The 13,860-nt window shown below is 41.0% G+C and overlaps 1 protein-coding gene across 2 annotated transcripts in view; it reads left to right on the plus strand.

Annotated features, from left to right (window-relative positions):
• The window catches only part of LOC118784667 (gamma-aminobutyric acid type B receptor subunit 2), a 100,056-nt gene that overhangs the window by 59,709 nt on the left and 26,487 nt on the right, over positions 1–13,860 (plus strand). For both annotated transcript variants that reach the window (XM_036539027.1, XM_036539028.1), the window contains 7 exons: positions 669–857; positions 1,225–1,467; positions 4,264–4,324; positions 8,207–8,287; positions 9,047–9,197; positions 10,445–10,577; positions 11,385–11,492. In XM_036539027.1, coding sequence (XP_036394920.1) covers positions 669–857; positions 1,225–1,467; positions 4,264–4,324; positions 8,207–8,287; positions 9,047–9,197; positions 10,445–10,577; positions 11,385–11,492 — 966 coding nt within the window. The remainder of the gene's footprint in view (positions 1–668; positions 858–1,224; positions 1,468–4,263; positions 4,325–8,206; positions 8,288–9,046; positions 9,198–10,444; positions 10,578–11,384; positions 11,493–13,860) is intronic.

The following is a 13,860-nucleotide window of genomic DNA, read 5'->3' on the forward strand; positions in this document are numbered from 1 at the left end:
AGGCAATGTTCTGCTTTAAATTTAGGTATGTCCCTAGAGGAACTTCAACTTCTATCATCACTACAACTCTTTAGCCTGTTGTATTTCATTCCTGTGTGAACTGTAAGAATTTCAGGGTTCTGTCAAACATAGGCATGTGAGCATAGTTTTCCCTCATCATAGCATGTGAAGAGTTATTGTTGAGGTTTATCTTGCTACTGGGTGATGATTCTTGATACAGTTTTTCTTGTTATAAAAGTTATTTTGACATAGTAATAGTGTGAGTGTGACAGTTATCCTTTGGTGGTGTGTAGTAACTTGGACATTCTGCTGTATGGGGTGGCATCCTTTGAATGAGATGTTAAACTGACATCCTGGCACTCTGGTCATTCAAAACCCAACAAAATGTGTTTGTAAAGTGTAAGGATATTTCCAGGTTGTGCTACACATTGGTGGTAGTTGAGGTACTCCCGCCCCCCCCTCCTGCCCCTGAAAAATACCTACAGATATGTAACCATTTTCTGCAGCAAAATGGTATTTCATGCTAATTGGAAACCTATCATTTTAGGTTTGTGTGACACACATAATGTGAATAACATGACATAGGAGTAAATGTCATGACTGCTTCTTGAAATGAGATTAAAGTATGGTGTTCTAACAGGTCTACTTGTCACTGTGCCCCCTCCCAGGCCTACAACCTGAACATGTTCGGTAGTAAATACCAGTGGATCATTCCTGGTTGGTACCAGGAAAACTGGTGGGAAAAGGCCAACACCACCAACTGCACTGCCAAAAAACTGCTGACAGCCATGGAAGGGTACATCAGCGTGGACTTTGAGCCGCTCAGCACGAAGCAGATCAAGGGCATCTCTGGAAGGGTATGTGCCCCCCCTACCATTACATCCCCCCCCATTACATCCATCCACCTGCTCTACCCTGTACCAACAAACTGGGTTTGAGGGAGATATGGGTTTCAGGAAGAGTTAGCATCTGTGAAAATGAAGCATTTAAAATGTTGTGCAATATTTCGTATATGTTCAATCGAAGGCTGAGAGGTGTTTTAGAACTTGCTTATTGCTTATTGCTTATGCTTATTTACATATCTAATTTGCTAGGAATACTTTCTTGAATGGTGCTTTCTGATTGCTTCAGATTAGGTGTGGGCACCCTCACCTAACAGCATCAGCCAAAAGTCATCAGATGAATAGCTGTGTCTGAACCATTGCATCTGCCTTCGTGTTTTAGACGCCACAGGAGTATGAGCAAGAATACAACAGACAGCGGATAAAGAAGGGTGTGGAGTCCAGCAAATTCCATGGGTTTGCGTACGACGGGATTTGGGTCATCGCCAGAACTCTGACCCGGGTCATGGAGATACTGAGACACAGGGAGCGACACAGCCCCCACCGGAACTTTACAGTGGATGACAGGGATGTGGGACGGCTGGTGCTGGATGTTATGAATGAGACGAATTTCTTCGGAGTAACGGTGAGAGCGTGCGTACATAATCTGTAGCTGGAATTAAGATGTGCAGGTTTGAGTGATGGAATGTGAATGCAAAGATTGTGTGGTGTAATGGTTCGGGAGCAGCACTCACTACCAGAATGAAGGATTGAGGCGTGCATGTGGCACTGTCAGTGTACCCTTGAGCACAGAACCTGACCTGAGTTGCTTCACTAAACCACTAAATAGTGGTATAAAGGGATCATTTGTTGAAGTTATGTCATATGATTAGCATATATTAAAGAATAAGCATATAATCCCCTGTCTGATGAGCACATATAGAGAGAGTATAGCATTCATATATCTTTTGAAAAGCATAAACCTCTCTTCAAAGCTGTCAAGAAATGTCCCTCCAAATAAGAGCATGAGGTTTTAGTTTTTAATAAATATTCATGAATGCAGGTTTTGTAGTACCACACACTTGTAAATGATGACATAGTTTTGTTGGAATCATTGAACTATAAGGATATTAATTAGGTTGCATAACTTTCACATAAAAACACCCACTATACATTTGTACCTCTCAAATGGTTAGTACAGCGGTTTTAAAACAGACATGTTTTCAGGATTAGAAATCCACAGAGACTACTACTGTACAGTCATGTTAAGATATGATTTAGGTAAAATATTTAAAAACAAGAAAGCATCTAGAGGCGTTTTTGCTACAGTCTTCCTTTTCCTTGGTGTTCCTCATTCTTACACAGAAAGGTATTGGCTGAAGCCGCGGTGTACCAGACTCATGAAAGGTATTGAACACAGCATGTTCACAAAAAGCTGCCAGCAGAGGCATTGGATGTTTGTGAAGTTTCTGGTTTGGTTTCTGGTTTGGCTACAGATTGGCCGCCCAACCTTTTGGTATGTTGATGAGAGAGTAATTATTTGGTTTGCCATATTACTGAACATTAAGCCTCAAAACATGTTCCCTTTTTTTTTGTTTGGCTGTGCCACCCCAGTACACAAATACCAGGTGTAGCTAATTTAGTGACAATTAGGGTGTTTACTTCAATCTGAATATAATAACAGACATGCCACATATGGAGACAAGTTATTTTTTGAATAAGGGAGAAAGTATCTGTCATTTTTGCAACACACATCATTCCACATGTCTATAATACACAGTGCCCTTTGCTACAGTACCAGATGCATAGACCTGAGTCTTTTGGAGAGAACAGAGAAGAAAAAGTGACTGACCTCCGGCTTAGCTGGAGTCCCCGCTCCACGCCCCCGGGGGGTGGAGGAGAGGGGCTTTCAAAATGCTGTGAGGCAGTCTGTTTGTCCTACAGGCTTCTCTCTGTACCCTGCATCCTGACCTTTCTCTCCTCGACTCCCTGGCGCGGTCAGCCGGACCCCACACTGTACCGGTACACAGCGTCCTGCAGCCTGAAGGACAGGGATATGTAGGCTTGTCTCTCCAGACGTGGGGCTAAGCTGCTTATGCCTCAGGCCAAACCGTACGACCACAACAGGCCGGTTTTGATGTCGCTTGCAAACCAGGAAGGACTTTATATCAGCTCAGGATAGGTTCATCTCTCCACCAGTTGCTTTTCATGGGTTTCCTGTTGTCGCCTGACTGTGATCCATACATGCATTCCCACTGTTCATTTTACCATCCATTGCTCAGAGAGACTGTAAGCTAAATTGATAATGTGAAAATCCACTGTCTTTTAAAACATTAGGAGGTAAGAGATCTGAAAGCCTACACTTATTCCAAGAGGAAATGTCTGTCGATGGCAATACTAGTGATACTGACAGAACATTTCCCTGGAAAAACAAGAGCATGAAAGCATGTGAAAGAATCCTTTTCTGTATTTTTAAAAATCATAATTCATGAATTTTAGGATTCAAAACAGTTGGCCCATTTTCATTCAGCGATGTCACTATGTCTTCTGTTGAGGGTCCCTGGAGTGTGTCATAAAGTGACTGTGGGTGATGTGAATGAGTGGCATAGACTTGCACAGGTTCCCTCTTCCTCTTACAGTGTTTGGTTCATATCTGTCCTGGTGTTACATTAGGGGTTGTATTTAGGACCAGCTGAGGTTAAGGCTGCCATCGATTCTGTGGACTGACATGCAGTTTTGACAGTATAGGACCTGCACAGCACAGAGAGTATGGAACTATTTATGGGACCATGATGGTGCTTAATGTTGTTCATGGAATATTGTTCATGGAGCATGCAATTCCCCAAACCCCACTGCCCTCTGCAGCACCAACATTATTGTCCATGTGTGAAGAACCATTGTGATATAACACTTGTTTACTGCAGAAATGATATGATTGCAAAACAGATATGCTGTCTGCTATCACTTGATATGCTGTCTAACTTTCGATCAGTCATTCAGTCAATTGATCAATTAATTACTTACGTAAAACATAAGGTAGAGGACTCAACAGAGAATTGGTGGAAGAACCACAGACAGCGATGTAGTGTAGTGATAAGCAAAATGTAATACTAAAATTGCAATGTAATTTCCCTTTGTCCGTGTCCTCCTTTAATATTATTGATAGATGTATCAGTAGTGAATCTATCAAAGCAGTTACTACATTCTTGACATTTGGTCTGATTGCCACTAACAACAAATGATATTTGAATCGTGAAGGCAGAGATAGAATTTCCAAGTTTTTGAAATCACATACTATTGACCCTCTATGTAATCACACATATGTGTATCTTCATATCAGTAACAGAGTAGTAACCTGTATTTACACAATGCATACATAATTAATGTTGATTTACAATGTGTCCAGCTGATATGAAATATGACATGTTCTTCTTTTTCACAGGGTCAGGTTATGTTCAGAAATGGTGAACGGATGGGAACTATCAAGTTCACACAATTCCAAGGTAAGTGCAGAATGATTTTTTTGTAAACATGGCCTGCTGGAAGGTGCAAAAGCTTAAGTTACCATATGCACCTCTTTCTATCAAGATATTGTCTAATTGCATCAAACAATTCACTATTACAAACTGCAGCTTATTGAAGAACTATTGACTGTCTAAACCTGATAACCATGCAGCAGTACTGTCCAATGATGTGCATTTACTGTATGTGTTTGGGATACAAATGACACAGACCCGTAGACCACTGAGTTTTCCTAAATTTGATAGCATGAGAATGTCTGTTATCACACCTGTTTGTGAAAATAATTTGGTCACTGATGCAATACAGTGTTAGATAGAGATAAGGCGAAAAATATTCTTTGGCATAACAGTAGCCCAGATGTAAGCTAACTGCAATGTGCTATGTCCCTAAATAAATTGGAATTGTGATGTTGTGTAGTATTGGAGAGGAGAAACTCTTGTCTAAATGTATTATTCAGAGTTGAGGACAAGCCACATTATAGTTAGATTGAGTCTGGACCAGTGTGCACATAAGGGACCGCAGATCAAGGAAACTTCAAGGAACAATCTGTTCTCTGCAGAATGTCCTCTGAAACTCCCAGAAAAACCCAAATGTTCTATTCCTAAAACCTTCTTCTGTCTGTGATATGGATATTTTGATGAAAGCAGCTGCCCAAGGAAGAGTATATGTGTCTTATAATGATTCATGTTATCCTCTTTTTATTGTTTTTGTTATTTTCTTCATATAACTCACTCCATGTTCAGATGTGTTAAATGGAAACATTGTAATTAAATTACACTTGAAATTCCACTATGCACTATTGATTTATGAAAAAGACAATCAAGACAACACAAGTTCAGATCTAACTCATCATGTGCGATTCTAAATTCTGAAAATTCAGGTCAGTACAGGGTACTACAGCACCAATATAAACTAATGGAGATGGTATGAATTTGTTCTTCTCCAGCTGTGTCATGATTATCACTTGCTAATCATGATTATCACTTGCTAATGTCAGCTCTGCTTTCATTTTTGGCACTTCGCAGTTTTTGTTTTTGTAATATGACTCTTAATTGTGCTCGTGTAATTTCATTCAAGTATTGCCAAGCCTATGGTTCGTCTTACTACTGTATGCTGAATGGACACTCTCCTTTTGATTTGTGACTTATGACTATGACTGATTATTGAGAATGAATGCACCTATATTAATGCATAAGATACAGTTTTCAAGGCGCAGAAATACTTCCTCATTTAATGCTAAGTCATTTGGAATAGCTAACTTTGAAATGAATAGGGATGACCTGAAATCAGTAGAGCTTCACTTGAACACCCCCCCCCCCCCCCCACTATATATTTTTCAAACATTTAGGTTTTGTTTGACATATAATGTTGTGGTTATTTTAAATGTACTTTACATGAAAGTCACCCTCTGTGTTGTGTGCATGTAAAAGCATTGAGTTCTCAGGTGTCTGCTTTGTCGTTCTCTGCTTTAAGAAGAGGAAACAAGCTCATGCATATGACATGAGCAGAATGCATACATATCATCATGCCTGTCTAGTTTAACCTTTCTGAAGCATCAGGAAATGTGCGTTCAAATATAGATGCAATTTAGAACATTTTTATTCCTTTTGAAAATGATTTGCAATTTCATTATGCAAATCATGTCACTGTCCATGTGTGTACTCTGATCTTTATTGCCGATGGCAATTATATTTCTGTCCGGAATGCTGAAAATATTGAAGTTATGGTAAACAGAAGAATTCAAATGTGTGTGCATGTGTGTGTCTGGCACATGGCCCATTTATTCCTTTCTCATAGATTGAATGCCTCAGTCATGCAGTCATGAAGTGATTCGCATTACATTGACAAGAAGACATACTGTATTACTTTCAAAGCATATTTCCAGAATAATGTATTCTGACTGACAGTGTAAACATTCCATCCTGAATGGTTAAATTTAACTTTGTTTCTGCTAATAACAATTGTGATGCTATCATGAGCAACACAAAGGTCTGAAGTGCAGCGCAAAATTTGTGTGGTATCCTTCTTTGGCCAAGAATTCCACACATATTTATTCCTAGAAGTCCTAGATGTAAAAAGACTTCCCCCAAAAAACATTCACATTTTTTACCTTTGTGTTGTCTACACAAATGCACCACCATTACAGCTGAATAGAAGCATTTGTCTGGATAATGTTAGCAGCACAGAATCAAATCATCCATGCTTATCTGACCTACCACTCATCATATTAACAGAGGGTTTCCCCCTGAAGCATCATAATAGAACAACATTCCCCTAGAAAAAAAAAATAAAAAGATTGTGAAATCTCCAAAGGGATACCTTCAGGGCAGTGGAGCTGGCTTGCTGTCAGCTCACTTGTGGCCCTGATTTTCAATAAAGAGCCATGGAGTGGCTAGGCAAGTCCATTCTCCTATAATGAAAATCATCTCAGAAATCAAAGAGCATGACTGGCGGCAAAGTGGTACCCTCCATCACCATCCTTTCTCATACTGATATGGCCATACACGTGACACATCTCAGGTCTGGTGGACACAGAACATCCCAAAATTAATGTTTTAAGCTTAACATCTTACCAAAAATGTTAACATTCGTGCTGTTTAAACATCATGACATGCAGAACTCAACTGCAACATTATGCATAGCAGGAAAATGACTTGTATTACTTCACTGCTGTGTGGAATGGAAGTATTATATTGATGGAAAAGGGCATATACACAGAGCAGCATTCATAGCTAGTATGTTGTATGTTATAAATTTATACTGCTGGATATTTGCTGAGTAAATCCCTTACTCTACAGTGCACTTGCTGTACTCCACTGACCCTTCTGGTTGCAAGTCCAGGTCCCTACATTACATGACTAGTCACCTCTTGTGGTCAGCATAGTGTACTGTATGTTGAAATAGATAAAAACAACACAGTTTGGATATTGGATATATTAGATTTATGCAGATGAATAATTGGCATACTCCATCCCATTTTCCACCCCGATGCTGAAATTGGCAGGTGGATCTATAAGGATTTGGATGATATTGTGTCCAGACGGGGCCGGTATGGTGTTTGTTGTGCTTAATCGGTTTCCATGGTGAGGCCTGAAGGCATGCCAAAGCCTGGCTCCTGAGTAGCAGGAATTCAGGTACCGCTCTGTTTCCTCAGAAACTCCTAGGCCACAGTGCATGCTGGGCAGCCTGTGATGTCAGAGTGGTGGCAGTATTTTCATACAGCGGACCTGCATCTGAACACAATGCATCCACTCCAGCACAAATTGCATCCGTTGTAGCCGCGAGTCTGAGAATTGCCAACCTGTATTCATACACAAAAGGTTGGTGAGTCACACATTTTACAGATACAAACAGTGACCATATGGTCACATGATTTTGCAAAAAAGTTATTTTCTGTTGTGCTCTAGATTTATATGGATAGTGCCCAGATGTAGGGAGGCATTTGAGGGAAGGTATTAGTAGCATGTTTAGTGACAGGTAAAATGTAAAAACTGTCTAATATTACCTCACAGAAAATGCCTACAGATTATGAGCTGAAGTGAAAGGACAACAGAAATTAAAGATTTCAGCTCAAGGTTTTGGCTGGCTACAAACATTCACAGCCACACTGACTCTTTTTATTTTCAAACTTTCAAAGACTGTTTTTCTCATAGTTAATTCTTAATTCTTCTGTTATTCTTAGCAGTTAATTTGATTGATAATTGGCTCATCTTCAATATTCCTATGTGTGCTTCCAGTAGTAAATATGGCTTCATCAGTGTATCATGAAAGACGTGGTGGTTTCATTATTTGTGGGCTCTACCTATGTCTCAGTAATGGCCTTCTAATTTCATCCGTAACATACCTTCTTTTTGTGTCAACAGAGGGCCAAGAGGTGAAGGTTGGAGAATACAATGCCATTGTAGATGTGCTGGAGCTCATCAACAACACTATCAGTTTTCAAGGTGGGGATGGGTGTGGGGGTGGTCAGGAGAGAGTGCAGTGCTTGGGTAGCCCTGAATGAGGAAAGACTTGCCCAAGCCACCGCCGTATTTTGGACAGAATATTCATCCCATGATATAATCATGCCCACAGTATGTCAGCTTTTAGAAAGACACAATTAACCTTTCACAAACTTTCTCTGACAGGAATTTTTCCTTCCATTTTCTTAAATGAAATTCTGTGTATTATAAGATGAGGTTTATTTTCATTTCTAAGAAATTTATGATTACTGTGGCTGAATGGATACTTTGAATGAAATTAATGTGTATAAATACCATCCCTTTTCCTACACAGCTATTCAAATTATTCACTGTATTGTTGAATCAATATTAGAATTTTTGGAATATTTAGCCATACATGAAAACCAGGAGTATACAGAAGAGAAAGTGGGTGCAGTATGTTTTGCTTATGAACGTTTTGATTAATGTACCTATGAAACCTTGCTCAGTAACTTCACCTTGAAGACATGATCTCATTCTGGCTTCATAAATAGCTTGTAACCCACCTTGTTTCTACTAAATGTAGCACTTGTGTCCTGCTGCAAATATGCACTGCAGAATGTTCCTTCTTCCACAAGAAACATCATGTATTTCCCTCACCAGCCACTAGAGTTTTCTAAAATTTTCTTAAATTAAGTCCTAAAAATGTTTTTATGGAAACACACATACGTAATGGGGATTTTACTTTCTTCCTAACTGAAAACTGAACTCTTTTTTTGGTAGGAATGGAGCCCCCTAAAGACCGGACGTTTGTGCGTTTGCAGCGACGGCAGATCAACATGCCCCTGTACAGCATCCTCTCTGTTATGACCATTCTCGGCATGTTCATGGCCAGCGCCTTCCTATTCTTCAACATCAAGAACCGCAACCACCGGTAAGGCATTTCCTCTGGGGTTACCTGAAAGAGACTAAATAGGGGTGTGTATGTCAAAAGCCCTGTACAGAATATATCAAAAAACCTGGAAAAAACATTGACCCCAAGTTTCAGTGATGTGACCCTAATATAATCAGAATCTGGGAATTAGTTGCCCATTTCTCCCCTATTCTTTGTTTAAAGTTGATTAAGTGAGAATGTTTGCCACTCCAGCACTTCAGAGGGTAGAAGCAGAGGTGTCTTGCACAAAGACCTATTAGTAGTATATTTAAGTTTCCCCCTGACATTGTTCCCTCATACCTGATGACCTGTCCCATTTAGATCATATTTGAAGGAGAATTCTATTTTCCAAGAATAGAATTCCAAGTCTGACCCACTAGATAAAGTAGGAAGTAGAAGTGTGTACCAGTTGTTGAGGTGTCAATATTCCTACCTCTGGTTGAGATCACTTGTTGTAAGTCTGACTTTCCAAGATAGTTCAGGAATACATATTGTGACATTTCAAGTGAGACTACAGTAAAAGCTCAGTTGTTGATACTTCTATGCATCAAGGGTCAGCTTTGAAAAGAGGATAGCAATTATCCTGTGGCATGTAAGAATCTGTTTTGACAGTAGGGAGGAGCAGTACTTGAATTGATTGATGTTGTGGAAAGTAAATAAAGACAAAAAACTAAATCGTAAAGCAAAGGGGCATTTAAAGCATCTTGAAATATCAGAAACTCGATTACATTGCTATCATTTTGCATTTATTTATAGGTATAGTCACATAATGTAACTGTTACATTTGATACCAGGCTCACACAAAAAACAAAACTCACTCAATGCATGTGCTCTAGATTGTGCAGTGTAATAGCATGTATTGCTAACTGGATCACTTCAGAGTGCAAAACAAGGAAAACAAGGTAATAAGGAGCACTGTATTGCCTGTGGACTCAACAGAAATGTTTTGAAGGATGGAAGCTGTCCCACCTTCTCAAACAGTGAGGAGGCCTTCAAGGTTGCCCTAGTCTTGGAAAGTGCCGCTCATCTCGGAACTTGCGTATGTACATTACCATGTGGCCTGGTTCTTCAAAGACAGGGGCTATTAAAAGTGTCCCGGCAGACTGGTGGAAATGGGCCAAAGCCAGGCAGCGCATCCATTAATCACACTGGCATCGCAGCTCTCATTATGTCCTCGGGAATGTCAGATCAGCGTGGTCTTCTTAAGCTCCCCATCTGTCCACTTGCTTCCTTCCCTCTTCCCACAGGCTGATAAAGATGTCCAGCCCTTACATGAACAACCTCATCATCCTGGGAGGAATGCTGTCCTACGCCTCCATCTTCCTTTTCGGACTGGACGGGTCCTTCGTCTCCGACAAAGTGTTCGAGACCCTTTGCACCGTGAGTTACACCCCCCATCACATCGCTTCCTTTGTGTCTGAGCGGGAACGAATGCGAGGAAAGCTTATTGCTCCTACTCTGGTCGCGCACATCTGTCATTAAGTAGCGTGTTGAGATGAACTCTGGCATCTGGTGGGACAGCAGGAAACGGCAGACTCCAATGACTCGCGTTAGCCCCGGGGTACGAGGTCATTGCCGAGAGGGAGGAAGGTTGCTTGACCCCTGCATGCCCCTGATCCCCCAGTAGCCTGACAGAAGGCCCTGCTTCTGGAAGGCTTTCCCTCTCAGCCCTCTACCAACAGGCATGTCCAGAGTACCGCAACTGGTGACTGACACATCGGCACAGCACAACTGCAAATGGTGTGCTTCACAAAATCAATACCTTCTTTTACTGGTAAAAGAATGAATTTTTGTGCTCTCAAGAGGAATCAATAGATCGCCGCTCAGTGTGTGCTGTGGAGCTCTGAAGCATGAGCGAGCATGGGAGGGTCCACCGCCGAAAGACACGTCACACCCAGAGCCAGTGCAAAGGGGCTGGATAGTCCCCTTGGCTAAGAACCTTAACCTTTCGGTCAGTATGGTAAACATAGATTGTGATTCAGGAACAGGGATATGCTTTCAGCCCTACAGCAGGCCTACTTCTGTTATTTAGGTGAAATTTACACAGTTTCTAGACTGATTGCCTTTTGTTGTAAGTGGTACTACACGTGTCCAAGACCTGCCCACATGTGAACAGAGATGAAAGGAATATCCAAGGGGTTTTTTTTTTTCAATTCATTTCCAATTTTATTGTTCTTTCTTGAACAGGTCCGTACTTGGATTCTGACTGTGGGTTACACCACAGCTTTTGGGGCAATGTTTGCAAAGACCTGGAGAGTCCATGCCATCTTTAAGAATGTGAAGATGAAGAAAAAGGTATGCATTCACTTATTCAAAAAAGACCTGTAGTCGTCAGACGTGTAACTGATGGGACCTAAATCAGATGTGTCTCAAATGCTGAATCCTCTGCAGAAAAAAAAGCAAAATGTTTCAAAGTAACCCGACACGTTAACTGCTTCTGCTGGATTTGTTCCACCACTGAAATTTCCTGAACTTGTGCCATCACAGTCAGTGGTCTCATTCCCTGTGCCAGGGGAGCTACAACATCTTACATGGTGTACAAAATCACATGCAGTAAGTGTGATCACATGTTTAACAGAGCCAGTTAAGCTAACCACTTGTATACAAGCTTCTAAGATTTTGAGATCTTTAAAAATGTTTGCTTCCCTTGGCTTTTTAAATTTAGCTTAGAATTCAGCTGTCGTAAGGAAGGAGAAAAATACTAAAATGTAAAATGTAAAATACTGTACATTTTAACACTTGATATGTAGGAAGTGACATAACTCAAAGATTATATTCCTAGTGGCTTACTGCCATCTCATTGGAGGATGATCCTTCTGTAGCAATAGTGATATCTTGCACGTCTGAATAGATTTATGCCATCTCAAAGGCCTTCTCTCATCCACTTGGAAGGATAATAAAAGTAGTTTTTGTACAAATATTCAGAAGTGACAATCAAGTGATGCTTTTTGGGTTTTTTTTCCAGTGATTATGTAAGTATTTCTGAGCATCGTCGCTCCCGCTGTTCTGTGCTTTTCCACCTGACTATCTTTAGATTTTAACATCTGAGATAGGGAGTGGGCGGGCAGCTAGAGCAGGAAATGTGGGCGCTGTCAGAGAGAGAGCCCCGTGACACCGGGACAGTGGCGGGGGTCACGGCTGTGGCGCTGGCCCATATGAGCTGCTTCAGGGAGAGTCCCATCACTGCCGCTCACATGGGCTGCCTCACTGCCTCTCCTCCGAAACTGCCAGGGTTTTTATCTGCTCTCCTCCAAATATCGAGACTGGAAAAAAAAAAATGAGACTGAAACCAGTCGCCTTTCGAGGCAAATTTGCAAGTGGATTATGTAAAGGTAGAAAAAAAGCCATATTGATTCAGAGTGTTCGCAGTCGAGTGCAAGAGGAGGAGATGCCCACGTAACATAAAAAAAGACAGGGCAGCATCAATTTTTTTCTCAGTTTCTTTTATTATTCTCTCTGTGCGATTAGTCATCACTGTGACGATTTACAGCAGAAGAGCACAGTAAGAGCACATTTAGTGATGGGAGAGTGTGGCTTCATGCATCTCATAATGGGTGGAGCTGACTGTGAGATGTCAAAAACTGACTCATGTGAACCATTCGAAGGACATTATGAATCCTTCAGGGAGTCACTGATAACCTATGATAGCTCAGTCCATTCAGGGGACTTCAGTCTGCCATCATTGCAAAGATTATATTTTCTTTCACACATGCTATAAGTATCATAGAACTTTTATGGAGTAGTATATAACTATATTACTCCATAAAGGAGTGTTTTGTTATGCTTTTTAATTGAAAGAATTTGGTTAGGTCTGGATATAGATTCTGTGATCTCTGCACTAGAAAGCACAGCTCTGTGGTATAAACGAGGGTCCATAGACCCCAGTTTCTGTATGAATGCCATTCTCGCTTCATCAGTCTTCCCAAACAATTACAGCAAACTGGTTCAATTAACATACAAATTTAGGCCACGTGCTCTCTGCCTGTGGAGCGGCAGCTGTTGTCAAATGCCGGAGGTTGTAAAGCATCAGAGTGCTGATCGGCATGCCTGCGTCAGTTGTGTGCTGACAGTGTGTGTAACCCCCATGGCGGTAGGCCATTCTTTCTGGCCTCTCTAAGTGTGCGACGCACTTCTGTGGCCCTCAGAGGGAATGTCTGCTCCCTGAGCAAACAGCCTGTCTGTCAGTCAGAGGTGACACTCTGCAGTTTACTCGAGTGTTTTGAGCTTTCGGAGATGATCTAAGTGTGACAGTGCAGAGACTCAAGTACCGTATGTGCAGGTAGGCGCACGTGAGTACACACACACACACACACACACACACACACACACACACATGCTTCAGCTTGGAGTGATAGCACTATTACAGGAGTACAACGATCTTCTATTGTTGATTCCCCCGAAAGTATTTTTTTTCTGTCTGGCTCAGAGTGCTTGTAACAATAAACTAACGGAATAATTCACATTTATTGTTGCTTGTCTAGTGGGCAGATGGAACCTAAAAAGCAATAATTGTTTTAGGGCGCTGATCATTGATAACAAAGGAGCTGCAGCTTTTACAATTTGATTTTCACACTGGAAACTATGTGTAACTCAAAGATGTAAATATTTTTATGACACTGTGACACAGCATTATAAGCCCCATACTGTGATTCAGCTGTAAAAT

This window comes from Megalops cyprinoides, chromosome 10 (assembly GCF_013368585.1).
Source record: "Megalops cyprinoides isolate fMegCyp1 chromosome 10, fMegCyp1.pri, whole genome shotgun sequence".
Classification (NCBI taxonomy): Eukaryota; Metazoa; Chordata; class Actinopteri; order Elopiformes; family Megalopidae; genus Megalops; species Megalops cyprinoides.